At 30.6% G+C, this 26,466-nt stretch overlaps 1 protein-coding gene across 1 annotated transcript; it reads left to right on the top strand.

Moving 5' to 3' along the window:
- Window positions 1–2,850: 2,850 nt before the first annotated feature.
- On the top strand, window positions 2,851–19,960 carry LOC101891440 (solute carrier family 26 member 10). The gene is made up of 6 exons (XM_005176666.4): window positions 2,851–2,960; window positions 8,091–8,434; window positions 8,499–9,057; window positions 13,967–14,710; window positions 14,777–14,925; window positions 18,875–19,960. The coding sequence occupies exons 1-6, from the start codon at window positions 2,868–2,870 to the stop codon at window positions 19,458–19,460; spliced, it is 2,475 nt and encodes an 824-aa protein (XP_005176723.3). The 5' UTR covers window positions 2,851–2,867; the 3' UTR covers window positions 19,461–19,960.
- Window positions 19,961–26,466: the final 6,506 nt, after the last annotated feature.

The raw sequence follows: 26,466 nt of genomic DNA, 5'->3' as shown, positions 1-26,466 counted from the left end.
TTTGTTTAAATAAGTAATTGAAACCTGTTGAGTATAGAGAGTGGATCTCCTGCTGTCATGACGAAGTGAATTTACTTAAAAATACTGATTACTCTAAAAGTTTTGGTCTCTAGAAACCGATTACCAAAAAATAGGTGAAACGACTATTTTCACTCTCTCGTATATTTTTGCCTATATCTCGGGAAATTTATGAAATACTATCCTGCAATTTATGAAACGTAAAGAGTAGATCTTCTGCTTTCAAGATTAAGTTATTTTATTTTAATATGTCGATTATTCTTAAAGTTATGGCCTCTAGAAACCAATTACCAAAGAATTAGAACTAACTTGAATTTCATCTCTCTCGTATATTTTTGCTGATATCTCTGGTGTTTGTTTAAGTAAGTAACTGAGACTAATTGGACATCGAGAAAGGACCTGCAGATTTTGAAATCGGCTTATTTAACTTAAATGTACCGCTTTCTCAAAAAAGTTATGGCCTTTACAATGCAATTACCAAAAGGAGAGAAGAAACTGCAATTTTTCTTCTCTCGCATATTTATGCCGATATCTCGAGTATTTCTTTAAGTAAGTAAGTAATAAGTAAGCTTACGGAGCATAAAGAGTAGATCTTCTGCTTTCGATATCTAGTCATGTTATCAAAATCTACCAATTACTTCCAAAGTTATGGCCTCTAGAAAAATCTACCAATTACTTCCAAAGTTATGGCCTCTAGAAACTAATTACCAAAGAAATAGTTGAAATTGCAATTTTCCGTCTCTTTTATATTTTTGCCGATATTTCGGGTATTTGTTAATATAATTAATTGAAACTTATGGAATATGCAAATCAGGTCTTCTGCTTTCAAGATCAATTTATTTTACATCAATTTACCGATTACTTTAAAAATTATGCCTTTTACAATGCAATTACCAAAGAAAGAGAAGAAACTGCAATGTTTGTTCTATCTTATATTTATGCCGATAACTCTGGTATTTGTTAAGATATGTAATTGAAACTTACGGATCATACAGAGTAGGTCTTCTGCTTTCAAGACCTAGTTATTTTATCAGAATCTACCAACTACTTCCAAATTTATGGCCTCTAGTAATCGATTACCCAGATTTTTTGGAAATTGCAATTTTAAGTCTTTTGTATATTTCTGCCTATATGTCGGGTATACTTAATATATGTAATTGAAACTTATGGAATATGAAAATCAGGTCTTCTGCTTTCAAGATCAAGTTATTTTATTTCAATTTAACGGTTACTCTAAAAATTATGGCTTTTACAATGCAGTTACCAAAGAAAGAGAAGAAACTGCAATATTTCTTCTATCATATATTTGTGCCGATATATCTGGTATTTGTTAAGATATGTAATTGAAACTTACGGAGCATAAAGAGTAGGTCTTCTGCTTTCAAGATCTAGCTATTTTATCACAATCTACCAACTACTTCCATATTTATGGCCTCTAGAAATCGATTACCCAGATTTTCTAGAAATTGCAATTTTAAGTCTTTCGTATATTTTTGTTGATATCTCCGATACTTTTTCAATTAAGTGATAGAAACTTATGGTACGTTAAGACTAGATCTCCTATTTTCAATATAAATTTAATTTACTAAAACAAACCGATTACTTCCAAGGTTTAGGCCACTAAAAACCGATTACCCAGATTTTTTTTAAAAATTGTAATTTTAAGTCGTTCCTATATTTCTGCCGAAATCTCGGGCGTTCGTTTAGATATGTGATTGAAACTTATGAAATAAAGAGATCAGTTCTTCTGCTTTCAAGATCTAATCATTTTATCAAAATCTACCAACTACTTCCAAATTTATGGCCTCTAGTAATCGATTACCCAGATTTTTTTGGAAATTGCAATTTTAAGTTTTTCGTATATTTGTGCCGATATCTCGGGTATTTGTTGGGATAAGTAATTGAAACTTGTGGAATATAGAAATAAGATCCTTTGCTTTCCAGATCAAGTTATTTTATTTCAATATACCGATTACTCTAAAAATTATGGCTTTTCGAAACCGATTACCAAAGAAATAGAAGAAAATATAATTTTTGGTCTTTCGCATAATTTTTGCTATATTTTCCGTATTTTGGTAAATTTGTTTTTGAAACTTATAGGACAGCGAGATATAGATATTCTGCTCTCAAAATCATTTTATTTGATGAAAATAAACCGATAAATTACCGTGTTATGCCCTCTCGGAAAATGGTTACCAAAAAACTGCAAAAAGTTTCTACTCAAAAAAATCCTACCCTGCAGAAATTTCTTTTCGTTAGAAATAGTTTACCCTGGGAAACGATATCTTGAGTCCGGTAGTACCCAAAAAAAAAATTTTTAATTTAAAAAAAAGAGTTTTGTCTCTAAAAATAAATTTGATGATTTTTTTTATAAGTCACGCTTGCTTGTTATGACTCACTGGCCCGCCTCTGCAATGACCTATTTCGAATACAAAAAATTACCTAGAATTAAACAAAAAACACCATTTTATTTGTGAATTTGTTTAACAAACAATTTATTATCAATGTTAAAGCTTTAAGTCTCGCCATTCATCCATTCAGACATTGAGCGAGTCACTTCAGTTTGTGCTTCATTATTTGGGTTTTCAATTATCCCACATTGGAAAAAAATGAAAAAAATAAATAATTTAGTGCTAATTTTTAAATTCTTAAAATTTAAGAAAAAAATGTATTATGACTTTTTATTACGAATTTTAACAATAAAAAATATTTATTACGAATTTTAATAATAAAAAATATTTATTTTAATATTTTTTTTGGATTTTTTGTTTATTTCTTTTCACTGTCCCACTAAAAAAAATACTAATAATTATTTTCTCAAATAAAATTTCATTTCCAAATAATTACCGATGAATATCAACCACAATAACAGTAATAATAATATTAATTATATTAACAACAACAACGCCAGCATGGATAAGCCACGTAACAACACCAAACGGGTAGGTGGAGTGTTTTGTTTTCGAAGTTGCCTTTCCCCCTCCCCCTTTGTAATTCACATAGTTTCGCTAATTAAGCAAAAAAGTTTCCACACCTTCTCACCAAAAAAATTACCATTTTCAATTCCCCATTTTGACTTTTTGTTTTTCTCATTACTTTGTTTTATCGTTTCTATCATTCTTATCCTATCATTTTTCGATTAACTTCAAAATGTGACATACATGTCAACTAAGTAATCAGCAAAAAAAAAACACAAAACAATAACAAAAACTTTTAATTTTCTCCACCTCCAACTCCCACTCTTTCTCTCTCACTCTCTTTCTCTCTCCCCCGAATTGTTGTTACGATAAGAATAGTTTCTCGTTATCAATTGGTTTGGCCACTTCATTTCCATTGACTTGCCGCTGACAATTCAATGTCATGGAGGGGTTCTTTGCCCTTAACATTTTTTTATCAGTTAACTGGTGTTGTGGGAGTGGGAGAGTTGGAGAGGGAGGAGAGTTGAGGTGAGTTTACCTAATGGAGAGCAAGTAAAATAATCTGTTTTTGATATTTTACATTTTTGAGATATTTACACCTTTTTTGTTCACAGTTTTTTCTGAATTTTGCGCCTCAAAGTAGGCTATGCTTTAGGAGAATTTTGCAAACAGATTAGTCTATTATTTTTGTAAGTTTTAGTCCTTAATTTATGATTGCGAAAAAGCCTTCATGTTTAATTTTTTGAGAGGCAATTCGGCATTCTATGTTTTTTCTATGTTTCACAAAAGTCCTCAAGAGATATTCGGTGTTTCTTCACAGTCCTCAAATGACATGCTTTGTTTTATCGAAGACCTATATCTTCTATATTTCACTGAGGAAAATTAGGCATTCTATGTTTTTCTATGTTTCACAAAAGTTCTCAAGAAATATTCTGTGTTTCTTCAAAGTCCTTAAAAAACATGCTTTGTTTTATCGAAGGCCTACATCTTTTATATTTCGTAGGGGAAAAAAGGTCTCCCACGTTTCATCAACTGCCTCAAAAATATTGTATGTTTTAAATGTAGGCCTTAAAAATCTTAAAATATATTCTATATTTTATTGAAGGCGTTTTATACATTCTATGTTTTCATAAAATAGATTCTATATTTCTTAAAAATGCTTTAAAGACATTCTATGTTTCTTAGAAGTCCTTAAAATACATTCTATGTTTTGACCACGGCCTTAAAGGGCATTCTATGTTTCACAGAAAACCTTAATAGACTTTCTATGTTTTTAGATGTCCTCATAGAGGGCCTCGAAAATATTCTATGTTTTAAATATAAGACGTCTATGTTTTCTTAAAATAGTTTCTATGTTTCTTAAAAGATCTTTAAACCTATTCTATGTTTTTTAAGAGTTCTTAAAAGCCTTTCTATGTTTCACGACGGCCTTAAAAGGCATTCTATGTTTCACAGAATTTAATAGACATTCTATGTTTCTGAAAAGTCCTTAAAAGACATTCTATGTTTTCACCACGACCTTAAAAGTCATTCTATGTTTCACAGAAATCATTAATTGACATTCTATGTTTTTTGATATCCTCAGATACGGTCTAGTCTTCATAAAGACAGCTTACAAAACATTCTATGTTTTAAATGTGAGACTTCTAAGTTGCCTTAAATAGATTCTATGTTTCTTAAGAGATCTTAAAACACATTCTATGTTTTTTAAAAGTCCTTAAAAGGCATTCTATGTTTTCACGATGGCCATAAAAGGCATTCTATGTTTCACAGAAAACCTTAATTTTATGTTTTATTCTATTCTATGTTTTTACAAATCCTCATATACGGTCCGGTCTTCACAAAGTTCCATTAAAAACATTCTATGTTTTAAATATAGGACTTCTATGTTGCCTTAAATAGATTCTATGTTCTAAAAAGTTCAAAACAAAATTCTATGTATCTTAAAAGTCCTTAAAAGACATTCTATGTTTTCACCACGACCTTAAATGTCATTCTATGTTTCACAAAAAGCCTTAATAGATATTCTATGTTTTTAGATATCCCAATATACGGTCTGGTCTTCATTAAGACAGCTTACAAAACATTCTATATTTCATAGGTGGCCCAAAAAACATTCTATGTTTTAAATATACGACTTCTATGTTTCCTTACAATAGATTGGTCCTCAAAATACATTCTATGTTTTTTAAAAGTCCTTAAAATACATTCTATATTTCTCCACGGTCTTAAAAAGCATTCTATGTTCAGCAGAAAAATTTTAATAGACATTCTATGTTTTTCAAAATACGTTCTATGTTTTCACCACGTCCTTAGAAGTCATTCTATGTTTTAGATATTCTCAGATACGGTCTGGTCTTCATAAAGACAGCTTACAAAACATTCTATGTTTCGTAGAGGGCCCCAAAATCATTCTATGTTTTAAAGATAGGACTACTATATGCATTCTATATGTCATAAAAATCATAGAAATTCATTCTATGTTTTTTTCAGTAAGCGTTTAGTATATTCTATGTTTTAGAGAAAGTCCTAAAATACATTCTAGGTTTCATGGAAGACCTCAAAATGAGTCTATGTTTTCACGAATACCTTAAAAAAAATTCTATATTTCCTAAAGGGCCTTAAAATGATTCTATGTTTTAAATGTACAACTGTAAAGGCATTCTAAACATAGAACGTCTAAGAAAGCCTTCTATGAGTCATGGAATGCTTCTGGAAAACATAGAATGCCTTATGAAACATTTTATAAAAACATAGAATAAATTAAAAAAAAAAACATAGAATGCCCCACAAAGCTTTCTGCGCAGTTTAAAAGTCTATATATGGTTCTCTTAAAAACATAGAATGTCTCATATGACTCAACGTGTCTCAGATGACCCGATAAAAGGTCATCTTAAAAACATAGAACGGCTTAAAAAGGCTCTAGAACGTCTTCTGTAAAACATAGAATGCTTCTGGAAAACATAGAACGCTATATGATGCATTCTATAAAAACATAGAATGATTTTTTATAAAACATTTATAGGGTCCTCTTGAAAACATAGAACACTTTATAAGGCCTTTACTGAAACATAGAACGACTAAGGAGCTCTTCTGTGAGTCTTGCAATAATTCCGGAAAACGTAGAATGCCTTATGAAGCATCCTATAAAAACATAGAATGAGTTTTTAAAAAAACATAGAATGTCAATGATCATAGAACGATCCATATATCTTTTTAGGCAGTTTTCAGGCTTTATAGGGTCCTCTTGAAAACATAGAACGCGATATAAGGCCTTTAATACAACATAGAACGACTAAGGAGCCTTTCTGTCAGTCATACAACATAGAATGCCTTTTGAAGCATACTATAAAAACATAGAATTAGTTTTTATAAAACATAGAATATCTATGAGAGGCTTTATAGGGTCCTTTTGAAAACATAGAACGCCTTATAAGGCCGTTACTCAAACATAGAATGCCTAAGAAGGTTTTCTGCGACTCATATAATGTTTTTGGAAAACATAGAAAACATTATGAATCGTCCTATAAAAACATAGAATGAATTTTTATTAAACATAGAATATTTATAAACATAGAATACCCCAGATAACTTATTGTGTAGTTTAAAAAGGCTTTATATGGTTCTTTTGAAAACATAGAATGCCTAAGAAGGCTTTCTGCAACTCATATAATGTTTCTGGAAACCATAGAAAACATTATGAATCATCGTATAGAAATATAGAATGCGTTTTTACAACATAGAATGAATTTTTATAAAACATAGAATTATTTTTTATAAAACATAGAATTTCTAAAATTCCGGAATATCTTACACGAATCTCTATGTATCTGAGAAGACATTATAAGGTATTTTTGAAAACATAGAACGTCTTATAAGACCTTTACTAAAACATAGACTGTCTAAAAATGCCTTTTGCTAGTCGCAGAATGTTTCTGAACAATATAGAAAGCCTTATAAACTATCCCATAAAAACATAGAATGCATTTTCTAAAAAAATAAAGCATCCCATAAAAACATAGAATGAATTTAAAAAAACATAGAATGTCATAATCCCATAATTTTTATGAAATTTTGAAACCTTGCTTCTGAAAAACATAGAAAGCCTCATAAAGCATCCCATAAAAACACAGAATGCATTTTCTAAAAAAAACATAGCATTCTATGTTTTTTGAAAAAATTTAATCTTTAAATTTGTTGTAAAATCTGGAAATCTCTTTAAGTTTTTTAGGTTAATTTTCATTTATTGGGTAGCAGTATTTTAACACGTTCCAGAAAAACATACAACGAATTGTTCAAAAAACATAGAATATCATAATCCCATAATTTTTATAAAATTTTGAAACCTTGCTTCTGAAAAACATAGAAAGCCTCATAAATCATCCTATAAAAACATAGAATGCATTTTCTAAAAAAACATAGGATAGTTTTTTGAAAAAATTATAATCTTGAAATTTTTGTAAAATCTAGAAAGATTTTTAGGTTCAATTTCATTCTTTGGGTAGCAGTATTTTCACGCCATAAAGAGTATTCCATAAAAACATAGAATGAATTTTTAAAAAAACATAGAATGCCATAATCTATTATTTTTTTATAAAATATAGAAAACTTGCTTCTGAAAAACATAGAAAGTCTTATAAAGCATCCCATAAAATCATAGAATGCATTTTCAAAAAAAAACAGCATTCTATGTTTTTTGAAAAAATTATAATCTTGAAATTTTTGTAAAATCTAGAAATCTCTTTAAGTTTTTTAGGTCCAATTTCATTCTTTTGGGTAGCAGTATTTTGACGCCTTTCAAAGCATTCCATAAAAACATAGAATGCATTTTTATAGAACATAGAATGCCATAATCGAATATTTTTTGTAAAATCTAGAAAACTTGCTTTTGGAAAACATAGAAAGCCTCATAAAGCATCCCATAAAAACATAGAATGCATTTTCAAAAAAAAAAAAACATAGCATTCTATGTTTTTTAAAAAAAATTATAATCTTGAAATTTTTGTAAAATCTACAACGATTTTTAGGTCCAATTTCATTCTTTGGGTAGCAGTATCTTCATGTCTCCCTCTTAGGGGTAGTTCTCTTTGCCTTAAGCCAAAATAAAAATTCCTAAAAAATTCTAACCAAACTTTTTTTCAATATTTTTTTCAGAAACGTATTGACTTAAAACGTATACGCAAATACGCTGCCTATTATTGTCAATCGCCTTCGGCCCGCAGTCCATTTCACGGAGCTGGTACTTCGTCCCTGCATCTGACAACAATTAAACAGCAGGCCAACAGCAACAACAAGAGCGGTACAACAACAAAATCAAGAGGCAAAACCTATAATGAAATCTCAAGCCAATACGAGGCCCAGGGAATTTTAAGCAATCAAAAAGTGATTTGTAATCACCCGTTCCTGATTAAGTTCCAGTACACCGATGAGGATATAGACGGCTTCCAGGTGATCAATACAATGTCGAATCAAGCGAATGGAGAGAATGGAGATGCTGAGTGAGTATGAAATGGGGTTTTTCAAATTAGTTATGCAGATTTATATTCTCTTTCTCTCTTGCAGAGCCAAAAAGCCTTTAAGCCCCAATGGACCTGCTGCTGCCTGCAAACCCAAAATCCAACCCAAATACGATGTCCATCGTGATGTGATGACCCATGAGTTGGTCATCAAACAAACCGGTTACAATGCCCGCGATAAAAGTATACCCTATGGGCTGAAGACATGTTGGCAGAATTGGTCCTTTTGGTCCATGTTCGCCGGCATCATCCCCATTGTCCAATGGCTACCGAAATATTCGTTAAAACGTGATTTAATTGGTGATATTATAGCCGGTTTTACGGTTGCCATTATGCATATACCTCATGGCATGGCCTATGGTCTGTTGGCCGGTGTATCACCGGGTTCGGGCTTATATATGGCCATCTTTCCTACGCTAGTCTATATGATCTTGGGTACATCGAAACATATATCGATTGGAACATTTGCGGTGGCCAGTATGATGACGCTGAAAGTGGTGCAGTCATATGCCTCGGATGAACAGCAGTTGGCGGAGGGAGGAGAGGGTTTGATAACACCGTTGGAGGTGGTGACAACGTTGGCCTTTACCACGGGCATACTGCATGTGAGTTGGGCTAGGAATACAAGACATTGAAGGAGAATTTAAGGAGAAGCCCCAGAGCATATTTTTGGGAGGCCTTGGATTTTCGGGAAGCCTAGGATTTCTGGAGGGCCATGGAGTTGTGTTTTGTTTAGGCCTTAGATTCATTTTTCAGTAGGACCTTCAAGTCATTTGTGAAGGCAATTTTTAAGCCCTCTTTTAGGACTTTCAAGTCGATATTCTATATCGCAATTGGGCTTGGAATACAAGGTCTCATTCCATGCCGTTAAGGAGAAGCCCCAAACCATATTTTTGAAAAGCCTTGGATTTCTGGAGGGCCATGGACTTATTTTTCGTTTAGGCCTTAGATTCAGCTTTCAGTAGGACCTTGAAGTCATTTATGTAGGCCATTTGTAAGCCCTCTTTCAGGATCTTCAGGTCGATATTCTTTATCGCAATTGGGCTTGGAATACAAGGTCTAATTCCATGACTTTAAGGAGAAGCCCAAAAGCATATTTTTGGGAAGCCTTGAATTTCTGGAGTTTCATGGAGTTATTTTTCGCTTAGGCCTCAGATTCATATTTCAGTAGGGCCTTGAAGTCATTTTTGTAGGCCATTTTTAAGGCCTCTTTGAGGATCTTCAAGTCGATATTCTTTATCGCAATTGGGCTTGGAATACAAGGTCTAATTCCATGAATTTGAGGAGAAGCCCCAAACCAAAATTTTGGGCAGCCTTGGATTTCCGGAGGGTCATGGGGTTATTTTTCGTCTAGGCCTTAGATTCATATTTCCGTAGGCCTCTCAAGTCATTTGCGAAGGCAATTTTTTGATATTCTTTCAGGACCTTCAAGTCAATATTCTATATCGCAAGGGGGCCGATCTGGGTGACCTTTAAGTCGTTTATTTCGACGACGTCGATTTTGTCTTTTTCGATTACCTCAATAACGACTCAGTCATTTGTGTAAGCCATTTTAAAGCCCTCTTTCAGGACCTTTAGGTCGATATTCTACATCACAATTGGGCTTGGAATACAAGGTTTCATTCCATGACTTTTAGGAGAAGCCCCAAATCAATTTTTTGGGAAGCTTTGGATTTCTGGAGGGTCCTGGAGTTATTTTTCGTCTAGGCCTTAGATTCAGCTATCAGTAGAAACTAAAAGGACCTTCAAGTCGATATTCTATATCGCAATTGGGGTTGGAATACATGGTCTCATTCCATGCCTTTAAGGAGAAGCCCCAAACCAAATTTTTGTGATGCCTTGAATTTCCGAGGTTTTTATTTTCGTTTTGGCCTTAGACTTAGCTTTCAGTAGAAACTAAAAGTCATTTGTGAAGGCAATTTTTTGATATTCTTTCAGGACCTTCAAGTCAATATTCTATATCGCAATGGAATCGATCTGGGTGACCTTGAGTTTTTTTGGACGACATCAAGTTTGTCTTTTTCGATTACCTCAATGTCGACTTTCTGAAAGTCTTCCAAATTCGTTTTTTGGACGGTTTTATTTTTTTTTCTGGGAGACCATTTTTGTATCTCTCTGGATACTCCTGAAGTAATTTTCCTTTTGGACATCCATTTGTTATCCTGTTATTCAGGAGCACTTTAAAATCAATTTGTAAGGAGTCCTTAAGTGTCTTTCTGTGCGACCTTGAAGTCACTATTCTATATCGCAATGGGGCCGATCTGGGTGACCTTAAAATCATTTTGGACGACATCAAATTTGTCTTTTTCGACTACCTCAATATCGCCTTTCTGAAAGTCCTCCAAATTCGTTTTTTGGACGGTTTTATTTTTTTCCTGGGAGACCATTTATGTATCTCCCTGGATGCTCTTGAATTATTTTATCTGGACATCCATTTGCCTGTTATTCTGGAGGAATTTAAAATCATTTTGTAAGGCGTCTTTTAAGTGTCTTTCTGGTCGATATGGAAATAATCTTTGTAGGCGACCTCAATGCCACCCTTCTAGGAAATATTCAGTTAATTTTTAGGACTTTAAAATCATTTTGTAAGGCGTCATTTAAGTGTCTTTCTGGGCGGTAGGGAAATAATCTTTGTAAGCGACCTTTATGGCACCTTTCTAGGAAATTTGCAGTTCACTTTTAGGATGGCCTTAAAATTTTTTCTGGATGGCTTATCTTTAGGACGTCTTTAAGTCATCTTCCTAGACTTTAAGGACCATCCAGGATTTTCAATTCATTTTTTGCACAGTTTATAATCTTCCTGAAAGACCTTCAATTTATCTTCCTGGATGGTCGTAAAGTTCTTTTTCTGTACCTTCATTTGTCTTTCAGACTTGAAGACCTTAAACACACTTTTTGGACGGCTTAAAATCATTTTCAGGATCCTTAGGGAGAACCTTAAGGCCTTTTTGTTAGTCCACCTTTAAGTCGTCTTTCTAGGCCGCATGGAACTTGTCTGCGGGCAATGGAAACATCGTGCTTTCTAGCAGGACTTTAATGAATGGTCTGAATAGTCTTGAGACAATTTGTCTGACCATCCTACCACTTATTTTGGAGAATTTTCGAGTTTGTCTTTAAGGATAGAATTTCTGGACGGATTGATATTTGTCTTTTATTGGACCATTTAAATATTGCTTTTTTGAACGACTTTCAATTCACTTTTTGGGCGGTATTAAAATCTATCGGAAAGACCTTTAATTTGCCTCTTGACCGATGAAATTTACCTCTTGACAGATTCAAATGCTGCCTTTCGGGAAGACTTTCAGTTAATTTTTTTGAACGATCTTAAAATTCTTTCGGATGCCCTTTCATTTGCCCCTTACAGGCAGTTCTTGAAGTAATATTCCGCTACATCCATTTGTCAATTATTCTAGAGGACGTTAATCTCATTTTTTAGGGTATCTTTAAGTCGTCTTTTTGGACCCTTATAGAGGACCTTAATTGAATTTTGTTAGGCGACCTTAAAGCAGGTTTTTTGAGCGACATCAAATTTGTATTTTTGCCCGACTTAAATGCTATTTTTCTGAAAGACTTTCAGCTCTTTTTATGAGCGATCTTAAAATTCTTCTGGATGCCCTTGATTTATCCTTCAGGATGGCTTTTTGGCCGACATTAATTTTGCCTTTTTGGCCGACTCAAATGGTGCCTTTCGGGAAGACTTTCAGTTAATTTTTTTGAACGATCTTAAAATTCTTTCGGATGCCCTTTCATTTGCCCCTTACAGGCAGTTCTTGAAGTAATATTCCGCCACATCCATTTGTCTATAATTCTGGAGGACGTTAAACTCATTTTTGGGGTATCTTTAAGTCCTCTTTTTGGAACCTCATAGAGGACCTTAATTGAATTTTGCTAGTCGACCTTAAATCAGGCTTTTTGGGCCACATCTTAAATGTCTTTTTGGCCGACTCAAATGGTGCCTTTCTGGAAGACTTTGAGTTCATTGTATGGGTGATCTTAAAATTCTTCTGGATGCCCTTGATATATCCTTCAGGATGGCTTTTTGGATAGGTATAAATCGCTTTTTGGTCAGGTCATCTCTCTGAGCGACATTGAAATTTATTTTCCAGGATGGTCTTGAGGTTATCTTCAAGGGCGATATCCAAATCATTTCTCAGGATGGCCTTTAAGTCGATTTTTAGGATGAAGCTTTACCTGATTTTAATTGAGTTTGATGTAATTCTCTCTGAGCGACTTTGAAATTGGCTTTCCGAATCTTTTGGAAAAAGTCTTTTCCGATCATCCTAAAGTCTTCTTAATGAGCCTTTTTTTCTGGGCCACAAAAACCTTTTTTGGTGGAACCTAATGCCGCCTAAGTGGAAGATCCTTGATTTATCTTTGCGGAAGATGTCATTCATCATTTTTTAATCTTTCCTTAATTATCCTCGTGACATACCTACAGGTTGGCATAGAGAACGATTTTAATGTCGATTTTTTTAAGACCAAAGCTCGTTCATCTTGGCGACTGGATTACTTTAGCCGAACCTGAAGTTCTCTTTACAGACGACTTTTTAATGGCAGTTTTGGGTTAGCTTAAAATCATCTCCTTAAGCGATATTGAAATTGTCTTCCCGAACATTTTTCCAATGTCTTTCCGGACAACTTAAAACCTTTTTCTGGTCTGCCTGTAAATTGTCTACCACGATGCCTCTGAATTTGGCCATTGCTTGGCCATTTAAAGTCACATTTCCAGGCTATGGGGAAATGGGTTTTCTAAGCATCCGTAAAATGCTTCTTCTTTGGCAACCTGCAACCTGTCTTCCTAGACATCTTAAAAGAGACATTTCCTGAAGCTAAGGCGTTTTTAGATTTACCTGAAAGTCTTCATCCAGGATGCCGTTAAACTTGTTTTTCTGGGTTATTTCAATTTCACATTTCCAGGCTATGGAAAAATGGGTTTTCTAAGCATCCCAACCTCCAGGTTGGCATCCCAGACGAGATGGAATAGTCTTCGTGGACATTTCTAAAGATATTATTTTCTGAAGCTTCAAAGTCGTTTTCTCTGCTTTAATTGAAAGTCGTGTTCTAGGATGCCGATCAACTTGCCCTTCTGGGCCATTTCAACTCAAACTTCTAGGCCACGGAAAATGGGGTTTCTAGACACTATTGACATCTTATTTCTGGGCTTCCCAGGCAAGCTTGAAGAGGTCTTTACAGCCGATACTAAAGTAGTCCTTCTGTACGACCGCGAAATCGACTATTAGGACGATCCTAAAAGCGTAATTTTGAATGGCCTTGACATTTTTTGGGAGTATAAGTCAGACTTTTAAGGAATCACAATGAAAGACCTTCAAAAGGGTCCAAGAACCACTCTTGGTTTTTTTTATCTGAAAGGCCTTTAAGACACATTCTAAGTCAAGACCACCGCATTTCTAGACGACACTAAAGCGCTTTCCTGGACGACTTAAATTTTCATTTGAAGACATCCTCGAAAAACATACAACACTATTAATATTCTCCATTTATCTCCCTTTCCAGCTTGCCATGGGTTTCCTGCGGCTCGGTACCCTATCCTCACTGCTGAGTGATCCCCTGGTAAATGGTTTTACCACCGGTGCTGCATGTCATGTGGTGACAAGTCAATTGAAGGATGTCTTTGGGGTATCAGTTCCTCGGCATAAGGGTGCCTTTAAAATCATCTACACTCTGATTGATCTCTGTAAGGCCTTGCCTCGGACAAATGTGGCTGCGTTGATCTTTTGCCTTGGCATAATGGTCTTCATGACGATATGTAATGAAGTGGTGAAACCATGGTTGCGGAAACGTTGTCGCTTCCCCTTGCCAGCCGAATTGATTGCCGTCATTGGTGGTACTGTGATATCAATGCTCGTCGATGTCCAGGTGAAATATAACATCAAGCCAGTGGGTGATATTCCCGTGGGTTTGCCAATGCCAGTATTACCTCGCATGGATCTGGTGCCACATCTATTTGTGGACTCCATTGCCATTTCCATTGTAACGTATTCGATTGTCATGTCACTGGGCCTGACATTTGCCAAGAAACACTCGTACGAGGTGCGACCAAATCAGGAACTGTTTGCCATGGGTATAGGCAATATTGTGGGTGGTTTCTTTCAATGCATACCTCTGGCCTGTTCGTTGTCGAGATCTTTAATTCAAGAGCAGACAGGAGGTGCTAGCCAGCTGGCTTCGCTGGTGTCGGCTGGTATCATTTTGTGTACGCTGTTTTGGGCTGGCCCATTTTTCAGCTTTTTACCCAGGGTAAGTAGGGGAAGTGGGATATGGGGTGAAGATGGTTCTCTTTTCATAATTGTTATTTTATTGCAGTGTGTCCTGGCTGGTGTCATCATCGTTGCCCTGAAACCCATGTTTATGCAGGCCGGCGAACTGAAGAAATTCTCCAAACAGGGCAAACTGGAACTTTTGACATGGATTTCAACATTTTTGTGTGTGGTGCTAATTGACATTGATATTGGGTGAGTGGGAAGAGCTAGGAAATATTTTTCCAAAATCCTCGTTGGTGAATATTTTAAAAAAAATATTTTTTTTTAAAAAAATTTGTTTTGAAAAAAAAAAAATTTGTTTTGAAAAAAAAAATATTTTTTTAAATTCACGTTTGCCGAGTATTTTAAAAAATATTTTTAAAAAAATCCACGTTGGCAAATACTTTGAAAAAAAAAAAAAAAAAAACACAGCCATAATTTTTAATTTTTTTTTTTTAATTTGATTGAATGAAAGCAAAAAATGTCGGAAATAGCATCAAATTTTAGAATAAACTTAGATTTCTTCGAATTGGTCATCTTTGGCACGAATTATGGCCTTCAAACAACCAATGAAACGGTCACACGCTGCCAGAATGTTGCTCTGCGGTATTTTGGCCCATTTCCGGCGAAGCACTTGGTTGAAGTGATCGACACTTTGGTATTTTTTAGTGCCAACTGAGTGGCTTAGAAATAACAGCAGTATGAAGTTTGTTGTAGTTTTTGATATCACCCAGTATATTTTTAAAAGCCACATTGGTGAATACTTTGAAAAAATATTTTTTGTGAAAAAATATTTTTTTGAAAAAACCATTTTTTAAATATTTTCTTTTTTGAAAAAATATTTTTTTTGTAAAAATTTATTTTTTTAAATCCACGTTGGTGAATACTTTCAAAAATTTTTTTTTTGTGAAAACATATTTTTTTAAAAAATCCACGTTGGTGAATACTTTCAAAAAAATGTTTTAAGAAAAAATATTTTTTTTTAAATCCACGTTGGCAAATACTTTTAAAAAATATTTTCTTAAACATCCACGTTGGTGAAAGCTTCAAAAAAAACATATTTTTTTAAAAATCCACGTTGGTGAATAATTTTAAAAAATATTTTTTTTTTTAAATATATTTTTTTAAATCCACATTGGTGAATACTTTGAGAAAATTATATTTTTTTTTAAATCCACTTTGAAGAAATATTTTTTTTTAGAAAAGTATATTTTTTTAAAAATCCTCGTTGGCAAATACTTTTAAAAAATATTTTTTTAAACATCCACATTTTTTTTTTAAATATATTTTTTTTAATCCACGTTGGTGATCCACTTTGAAAAAAATATTTTTTTTGAAAAAATATAGTTTTTCAAAAATCCACGTTGGCGAATACATATAAAAAATATGTTTTTAAACATCCACGTTGGTGAAAAATTTGAAAAAATAATTTTTTTGAAAATAACATTTTTTTTTTGTAAAAATTTATTTTTTTTTAAAAATCCACGTTGGTGAATGCCTTCAAAATTTTTTTTTTTGAAAAAACATGTTTTTTTAAATCCACGTTGGTGAATACTTTGAAAAAAATATATTTTTTTAGATCCACTTTTTTAAAATCCACTTTTAAAAAATATTTTTTTTTAACATCCACGTTGGTGAAAACTTTGAAAAAATATATATTTTTTTAAAAATCCACGTTGGCGAATAAATTGAAAAAATATTTTTTTAAAAATCCACGTTGGCGAATAAATTGAAAAAATATTTTTTTAAAAATACATGTTGGCGAATAAATTGAAAAAATATTTTTTTTTAAAATCCACGTTGGCGAGTAAATTGAAAAAATATTTTTTTAAAAATCCACGTTGGCGAATAAATTGAAAAAATATTTTTTTAAAAATCCACGTTGGCGAATAAATTGAAAAAATATTTTTTTAAAAATCCACGTTGGCGAATAAATTGAAAAAATATTTTTTTAAAAATCCATGTTGGCGAATAAATTGAAAAAATATTTTTTTTTAAATCCACGTTGGCGAATAAATTGAAAAAATATTTTTTTAAAAATCCATGTTGGCGAATAAATTGAAAAAAATTTTTTTTTTTAAATCCACGTTGGCGAATAAATTGAAAAAATATTTTGTTAAAAATCCACGTTGGCGAATAAATTGAAAAAATATTTTTTTAAATATCCGCCTTGGTGAATATTTAAAAAAAAATATTTTTTAAAAAATCCTCGTTGGTGATTATTTTGAAAAAATATTTTTTTTAAAAATCCACGTTGGCGAATAAATTGAAAAATATTTTTTTAAAAATCCACGTTGGTGAATGTTTTGAAAAAATATTTTTAGAAATCCACGTTGGCGAATAAATTGAAAAAATATTTTTTTTGAAAAAATCCATGTTGGCGAATAAATTGAAAAAATTTTTTTTTAAAAATCCCTGTTGGCGAATAAATTGAAAAAAATTTTTTTTAAAAATCCACGTTGGCGAGTAAATTGAAAAAAATATTTTTTTTTTAAATCCACGTTGGCGAATAAATTGAAAAAATATTTTTTTTTTAAATCCACGTTGGCGAATAAATTGAAAAAATATTTTTTTAAAAATCCACGTTGGCGAATAAATTGAAAAAATATTTTTTTAAAATCCACGTTGGCGAATAAATTGAAAAAAATATTTTTCTTAAAAATCCACGTTGGCGAATAAATTAAAAAAATATTTTTTTAAAAATCCACGTTGGCGAATAAATTGAAAAAATATTTTTTTAAAAATCCACGTTGGCGAATAAATTGAAAAAATATTTTTTTAAAAATCCATGTTGGCGAATAAATTGAAAAAATATTTTTTTTAAATCCACGTTGGCGAATAAATTGAAAAAATATTTTTTTTAAAAATCCACGTTGGCGAGTAAATTGAAAAATATTTTTTTAAAAATCCACGTTGGCTAATAAATTGAAAAAATATTTTTTTAAAAATCCACGTTGGCGAATAAATTGAAAAACATATTTTTTTAGAAATCCACGTTGGCGAATAAATTGAAAAAATATTTTTTTTTAAAATCCACGTTGGCGAATAAATTGAAAAAATATTTTTTTTTTAAAATCCACGTTGGCGAATAAATTGAAAAAATATTTTTTTAAGAATCCACGTTGGCGAATATATTGAAAAAATATATTTTTTTTAAAAATCCACGTTGGCGAATAAATTGAAAAAATATTTTTTTAAAAATCCACGTTGGCGAATAAATTGAAAAAATATTTTTTTAAAAATCCACGTTGGCGAGTAAATTGAAAAAAATATTTTTTTAAAAATCCATGTTGGCGAATAAATTGAAAAAATATTTTTTTAAAAATCCACGTTGGCGAATAAGTTGAAAAAATATTTTTTTAAAAATCCACGTTGGTGAATGTTTTGAAAAAATATTTTTTAAAAATCCACGTTGGCGAATAAATTGAAAAAATATTTTTTAAAAATCCACGTTGGTGAATGTTTTGAAAAAATATTTTTTAAAAATCCACGTTGGCGAATAAATTGAAAATATATATTTTTAAAAGTCCACGTTGGCGAATAAATTAAAAAAATATATTTTAAAAAATCCACGTTAGTGAATAAATTGAAAAAAATATTTTTTTAAAAATCCACGTTGGCGAATAAATTAAAAAAATATTTTTTTTAATCCTCGTTGGTGAATGTTTTGAAAAAATATATATTTGTTTTTTGAAAAAATATATATTTTTTTTTTAAATTTGAAAATATATACTTTTTTTAAACTCCACTTTGAAAAAATGTATTTTTTTAATCCACGTTAGTTAATACTTTTAAAAAATATATTTTTTTTAAATCCACTTTGAAAAAATATATTTTTTTTTAAATCCAAGTTGGGAAATTTTTTTAAAAAATATTATTTTAAACAACCACTTTGGTATAAACTTTGAAAAACAATTTTTTTTTTGAAAAATATTTTTTTTTGAATTTTTTTTTTGAAAACTATTTTTTGTTTTGAAAAAAAATTTTTTTTGATTTTTTTTTAATCCACGTTGATGAAAACTTTGAAAAATATTTTTTTTAATTTTTTTAAACTTTTTTTTAAATATTTTTTTTTAATTCAAATAGTTTGTTTGTTTGGAAAAAATTTTTTTTAAGTATCCCTTTTTTCTAAATGTCACTAATTTGTCTCTTTCCTTTTTAGCCTCCTTATTGGTGTCTGTATCTCCCTCCTCTCGCTGTACATCAAGGGCCTCAAACCCTATTCTTGCCTGCTGGGCTATATACCCGAAGCCTCAGCTGTCTATGTGGATATGAATCATCATCGCAATGCCTTTGAGGTGCCCGAAACAAAGATATTCCGTTATGCTGGTTCATTGAATTTTGCCACCTCCATGTATTTCCGTAAGGCCCTGAACAAAGCCCTGGGCTTGGATGGTGATAAGGCCCGCCGAGCCTCCTATATGCCGTTGTCACAAAATGGCTCTGCAACAGCAGGAGCAGCAGCGGCAAATGGTGGCCTCAATTCCCTAAGCCAATTGAATTCCTCGTTCCGTTATTTGATATTGGATTTCAGTATGTTGGGTCACATCGATGTGGCCGGTTGTCGGACGCTGTCGGATGTTAAAAACGATTTGGAAAAACGTGGCGTGTGCACCTACATGGCTACGCCCACCGATCGGGTGTATGATTGTCTGGTCCATAGTATGGTGCTGGGCGAGGGCCCATTTGAAATTTTCCCCACCCTTCATGATGCTGTGGAATATGCCAATGCTTGTCGCCTGGCGTGATATTTAGATTATGTTAATACAGCTACTACTACTGGTATTAGTACAAGAAGAAAAGGCTTAGTAGATAAGGACAGGATGCAGGATGCGGACGGCGATAATGAGTCCTTGTTATGACAATTTTATTATTGTTTAGAAATAAGATTTTAGGTTAGTGAAAAAAAAAATCAAGAAAAGGAAACAATGCGTTCTAAAATATTGTAAATTTTCTTTGTAACGAAACATTTCAGAATTCCCAATTTGTGGAAGAAAAAAAAAAAATAACAACAAACGACAAAATCATCTCTTAATAAGAAAACAAAAAAAAAGAAGAACATAAAAGTGCCTGAAATAAAAGTTTGTAGGTTAGGTTTCATTTTGAAAAGAAATATTTGTATTTAAAAAAAATAATAATAATAAAATAAAATAAAAAATGAAAGAAATTTTAATTATATATTTTTATTTATAAATAATTGTTTGTATGTATGTAAATGTATTGAGAATATTTATAAGAAAAAGAAAAAGAAACAAAACAAAATTGTACAACCAACCATGTAAGCCTCTCACTATCAAAGAAAAACTGTTTAGATACCTCTAGCCAGAAGATTTCTTCTTTCGGGAAGTTGTAAAGTAAAATTTTGATTAATTGAAATACTAAAAAAGTTTATTCCAAGGTTCCTCTTAAAGCCCTGATAACCCTTGCTTCCCCTTTGCAAAGTTTGATAATAAAAGGCTTACGAAATACCATCTAAATTTACATATATTTTTTTATATATGTCCATAATGATTATTGTGAAATGATTTTGAAATATAATTAAAGTACTTAATTTTTCCAAAAAAAAAAATGTTTTTTTTTTTTATATTTGTATGTAAATAAGTAGGTATTTTCTATTTGTTAAACAAATTAAAATTCAGAGAAACAAAAAAACATTTTTTTGTAAATTATAAAAAGAAAATTGTATATATGATTCCCCATATTCCCTGAAATGTTAGTCAAGTAGACCCCCAAGGGTTTGGCGGGAAGATCTCCTCACAACCTCTCCCTCCTACCCTCTCAAAAAATATAATTCATAAAGTTGGGTTATGATAAAAATGCATTGCAGTATTTTGAAGAAAATAGTAATTGGTTTCAAAGCGGTTTGTTGCAATGTGATTTATTATTTTAAAATATATTTTGTTTTTTTTGAAAGCTCACCCTGTTGGCTTTCCATTAAGCCCTTGAATCGGTAAATAAATACCTAGAAAAGTTTTCTTAAACGAAAATTCACTTTTCTGTACTTAGAAATTCATGATCTTTATTAACTTTAAATAAATGTTAATTTGTTTGAGGATTTTGGGAATAGTTTCTACGAAAACTTTTCAATAGTCTCTTGACATTTCAAAAGCTGGTTAAGATACCTTTCCATAAAGCCCTTAATGAGTTAAATCGGCTAATAAATTCCTAGAAATGTTTTTCTAAACAAAAATTCACTTTTCTGTACTAAAAAGTGCAAGTACTTTCGTAACATTAAATAAATGTCAATTTGTTTGACGATTTTTTGAAAAGTTCCTATTAGGACTTGTCGAATATCATTTGACATATCAAAAGCTAGTTATATCGCCTTTCCATTAAGCCCTAAATGTCTTTGATCGGTTAATAAATACCTGGAAAAGTTTCCCTAAACGAAAAACACCCCTACTGTATTAAGAAATTCAAAAACATTAGTATCTTTAAAAAATGTTAATTTGTTTGACGATTTTTTGCAAAGTTCCTATTAGGACTTGTCGAATATCATTTGACATATCAAAAGCTAGTTATATCACCTTTCCATTAAGCCCTAAATGTCTTTGATCGGTTAATAAATACACAAAAAAGTATCCCTAAACGAAAAACACCTCTACTGTATTAAGAAATTCAAAAACGTTTGTATCTTTAAAAAATGGTAAATTGTTTGTGGATTTTTTGCAAAGTTCCTATGAGGATCTGTCGAATATCACTTGACATATCAAAAGCTAGTTATATCAACTCTCCATTAAGCCATTTATGGCTTGAATAGGCTTATAAATACCCAGAAAAGTTTCCCTAAACGAAAAAGACGTTTTCTGAATTAAGAAATTCAAGAAATTTAGTAACATTAAAAAAATGCTAATTGGTTTGAGGATTTTTTGTAAAGTTCTAATAAAGAATATCACTTGACATTTCAAAAGCTGGCTATGTCGCCTTTCCGTCGAGGGCCCAATGGGTTAATTCGATTAATAATTACCTGGAAAACTTTCCCTTAACGAAAAACACGTCTACTGTATTAAGAAATTCAAAAACGTTAGTATCTTTAAAAAATGTTAATTTGTTTTCAAATTTTTTACTAAGTTCCTAGAAAGACTTTTTAATAGTCTTTTGACATTTCAAAAGCCGGTTAAGTTACCTTTCCAATATGTTCTCAATGGTTCAAATCGGCTAATAAATACCCATTGAATTTTCTCCAAAGAAAAAAGCTCTGTCTGTATTAAGAAATTTTAAAACTTTCGTAACTTCAAACAAATATTAATTCGTTGTTCAATTCTTTAAAAAATATTTTGTTTTCATAATCCACGTTGTTGAGTTCTTAAGAAATCGCCATTGTTGAAGACATTGAAAAGATATTTTTATAAAAATCCACGTTGTTGAATATTTTAAAGAAATATTATAAAAAATTCAATTTGTTGAATTATTAAAAAAAAATATTTTTAAAAATCCTCATTGGTGAACATTTTAACAATTTTTTTTTTAAATCCTCATTGGTGAATATTTTGAAAATATTTTCATAAAAAATTCACGTTGATGAGTTCTTTAGCATATATTTCTTTAAAAAATCCACGTTGTTGAGTCCTTTTGAAAATATTTTTTAAAAAATCCACGTTGGTGAATAAATAGAAAAATTTTTTTTAAGAAATTTACGTTGGTGAATAAATTGAAAAAAATATTTTTTTAAAAAATCCACGTTGGTGAATAAATAGAAAAAATATTTTTTAAGAAATTTACGTTGGTGAATAAACTGCAAAAAATATTTGGAAAAATATTTTTTTTTTTCAAAAATCCACGTTGGTGAATAATTTGGAAAAATATTTTTTTTTTTTTCAAAAATCCACGTTTGTGAATAATTTGCAAAAATATTTTTTTTTTCAAAAATCCACGTTGGTGAATAATTTGGAAAAATAATTTTTTAAAAAATCCACGTTGGTGAATAAATTAAAAAATATATTTTTTTTTTAAATCCACGTTGGTGAATAAATTAAAAAAATATTTTTTTTTTAAAATCCACGTTGGTGAATAAATTAAAAAAATATTTTTTTTAAAAATCCACGTTGGTGAATAAATTGGAAAAATATTTTTTAAAAAATCCAAGTTGGTGAATAAATTGAAAAAAGTTTTTAAAAAATCCACGTTGGTGAATAAATTGCAAAAATATTTTTTTTAAAATCCACGTTGGTGAATATTTTAAAAAAATATTTTTTTAAAAAATCCACGTTGGTGAATAAATTGCAAAAACATTTTTTTAAAAAATCCACTTTGGTGAATAAATTGAAAAAATATTTTTTTTAAAAAATTCACCTTGATGAATATTTTGAAAATTTATTTTTGTAAAAATTTCAATATTTTTTAAAAAAGTCCACGCTGTTGAATATTTAAAAAAAAATATATTTTTTAAAAAATCCACGTTGGTGAATATTTTGAAAAAATATTTTTATAAAAATCCACGTTGTTGAAAAAATATTTTTGAGAAATCCCCGTCGTGGTATATAAAAAAAATATATATTGTTTTAAAAAAATCATCGTTGTTGATTTTATTAAAAAAAAATATTTAAAAAATCCACGTTTTTGATTTCTTTAAAAAAATATATGTTTTTTTAAATCCGCGTTGCTGAATATTTAAAAAAATATGTTTATAAAACTAAATTAAAATTCTCTATCCGTGTCTGTCAGTCTCTCTCTCTCACTCTCTTAAAGAGGCTTTTCAAGTTTGTTTCTTAAGTCTTTCGTAAAATGTTTAGGCCTCCCATTTTGACACCACACCAAATTGTCCCACAGCTGCCTGATGTCTATAATTAAACGTCAATTGTTATCAATGCTGTACGTTGGAGTTCCGGACATCACTGTGAGAATTTTCGATAACCAAGGTCAGTTATGTTAACTCAATATAACCTATTCATATGGATATCACAAAGAAAAAATTCCAGAAAAACTATTTCGAAATATGTTTGCCCATATTCTTGCGCTCTAAAAGCGATTTTGATGGGATATTTTTTTTCATATGTATGTAGAGGGTTCATGGCTTCATCAGTGAACAAAATCCATTGTCTGGCCTAAAACTCCACCTCCTTCTCCTCCTCCCCCGCCACACTGAGAATTTCTATGAATCCATGAGATATTTAACACTTTGGGGACATTTAGTGTGTGTTTTTTTTTCTCATCTCTACATATTTACTGTCAATATGTAATTTTAACACATTTCAAGAAAAACAATGGAGGAGGGGGTGGGGGTTCCTCCTGCCCCTCGAAATACTTCAGAAATAATAAGTCAACGTTTAGCTAATTTTCGGTAGTCATAGAAGGTTGTGTTTTTTTGTTTCTGTTGCTGATGATGACTGTGACAAAGTTTTTATTTTGATGGGAATTTTATTTTTTTGCCCAGCTTTAAGAGTTCTATGGAATTCCAGGTGTAGATAATTTTTTATCGTTATTTTCTGTTTAATTTGAAACAATTTAAATTTGAAATGTTAACATGGCAAATTAGTTACTACGTTTTGTGTGTGTTTTTTTTTTTTTAATCAATTAATTGCCAGCCATAAACATACATATATCAGTTCTGATGTCACGTCTGTTGGGGGCAATTAATTCCATATCATCATCAGTAAAAGGATTTTTATTTTGAAATTAATTCACCTTTTTTATGAGTAATTTAAAAAAAAAATGATTTTTTTCAAAATATTTATGTTATGGATTTTTTTTTTTTGGATTTTGGGAAAAACTGTTTGTATTTAAACATTACGCTTTAATTTTTTTCAAAAAAAAAAAAAAAATAATAATAATAATAATAATAAAATAATTTTTAATCCGTCCAGTAATCTTGGCCTCAATGTCAATTTGTAAAACTATTTTTTGTTCCTGCATAAATTCGATATAAAATTGAACATCTTTGTATATTCCGCTTAAAAGGCAAATATAAACGGTGAAGTTGGAGAATATTTTGAAAAAAAAAAAAATTTAAATCCACGATTTGGTAGAGCAAAAACGTGAATGTAGAAAAAATATTTTTTTTAAGTTCCAAGCAACGTGCACTTTTTAAAAAATATTTATCAACGTGGTTTTTTTTTGAAATTTTTTTTTAAAGTATTCACCAACGAAAATTCAAAAAAGAAAATATTTATTTTCAAAATATTCTCTAAAGCGAATTTTTTTATAAATCTTTTTCCAAAATATTTACCAACGTTGACTTTAAAAAAAATCAAAGAATTCACCAACGGGGATTTTTTAAAAAATATTTATTTTTAAAATATTCACCCACGTGGATTCTTTAAAATTTTTTTTTTTCAAAATAATAACCAACGTGGACTTTTTTTTAAAAAAATAGTATTTTTTCAAAGTATTGACCAACGTGGATTTTTTTCAAATTATTTTATTCAAAGTATTCACTACCGCGGATTTTTTAAAAAATATTTACTCAGAGTAATCACCAACGGGGATTTAAAAAAAAAATTATTTTCAAAATATTCACCCACGTGGATTCTGTAAAAAATATTTTTCCAAAATATTGACCAACGTGGATTTTTTAAAAAAAATATTTATTCAAGGGAATCACCAACGGGGATTTTAAAAAAAAATATTTATTCAAGGTAATCACCAACGGGGATTTTTTAAAAAATATTTATTTTCAAAATATTTACCCACGTGCATTTTTTAAAAAAATAATTTTCAAAATATTCACAAACGTTGACTTCTTTAAAAAATATTTTTTTTAAAATATTCACCAACGTGGACTTCTTTAAAAAATATTTTTTCAAAGTATTCACTACCGCGGATTTTTTAAAAAATATTTTTTCAAAGTAATCACCAACGAGGATTTAAAAAAAAAATAATTATTTTCCAAATATTCAACAACGTGGATTCTTTAAAAAAAAAAATAATTTTCAAAATATTAACCAACGTGGACTTCTTTAAAAAATATTTTGTTCAAAATTTTCACCAACGTGGACTTAAAATTTTTTTTCAAAGTATTGACCAACGTGGATTTTTTAAAAATATTTTTTTCGAAGTATTCGCGGATTTTTAAAAAAATATTTATTCAAAGTAGTCACCAACGGGGATTCTTTAAAAAAATAGTTTTCAAAATATTCACAAACGTTAACTTCTTTAAAAAATATTTTTTCAAAATTTTCACCAACGTGGATTTTTAAAAAAAAAATATTTTTTCCAAATCATTTTTTATTATTTTTTGGGGGGAAAATATATCATATAGTGTGATGCTCCCTTAATATTTAATGTTTTCTCCTCGACAGGCCAGTTATGGCCTTCTTCCTCTCCTTATCAAATACATTGTTTTTTTTTTCTTTTTGAGTTTCAATCTCTTTTTGTTAATTTTTTCAACTCTTTTTTTTTATTATTTTTTCTGGGGAAAAAATATCAAAAAGTGTAAAGCCCCCTTAATATGTGTATGTTTTTTTCTCCTCGAAATCCTAGTTATGTTGTGAAAAGGTCTCTCTACCTCCCTCTCCTTATCAATACATTATTTATTTCTTCTTTATGAATACCAATATCTTTTTCTCAATTTTTCCAAATCCTTTTTTTATTATTTTTTAAAAGAAAAAAAAAAAACATAGAGTGTAAAGCCCCCTTAATATTTATTTGTTTGGATTTTCTCCTCGAAATCCCAGTTATGTAGTGAGAAGATTTCTCTCTCACTCCCTCTCCTTATCAAACACCTTGTTTATTTCTTCTTTATGAATACCAATCTCTTTTTGTTACGGTATTGTAAGCCGTGGAGCTCTGAGTAATTACAAATACAGGTGGATGGGG

Source organism: Musca domestica, unplaced genomic scaffold, assembly GCF_030504385.1.
Source record: "Musca domestica strain aabys unplaced genomic scaffold, Musca_domestica.polishedcontigs.V.1.1 27, whole genome shotgun sequence".
Classification (NCBI taxonomy): Eukaryota; Metazoa; Arthropoda; class Insecta; order Diptera; family Muscidae; genus Musca; species Musca domestica.
This window is presented reverse-complemented; position numbering and strand designations above follow the sequence as displayed.

What these genes read in the sequence shown, in the direction of transcription:
- LOC101891440 (XM_005176666.4), top strand. Translation starts at nt 2,868, where the DNA reads ATGAATATCAACCACAATAACAGTAATAATAATATTAATTATATTAAC. An exon ending in TTTTCAGCTTTTTACCCAGG is followed by an intron (nt 14,711 to 14,776) that starts GTAAGTAGGGGA and finishes ATTTTATTGCAG; the next exon opens with TGTGTCCTGGCTGGTGTCAT. An exon ending in CTAATTGACATTGATATTGG is followed by an intron (nt 14,926 to 18,874) that starts GTGAGTGGGAAG and finishes TTTCCTTTTTAG; the next exon opens with CCTCCTTATTGGTGTCTGTA.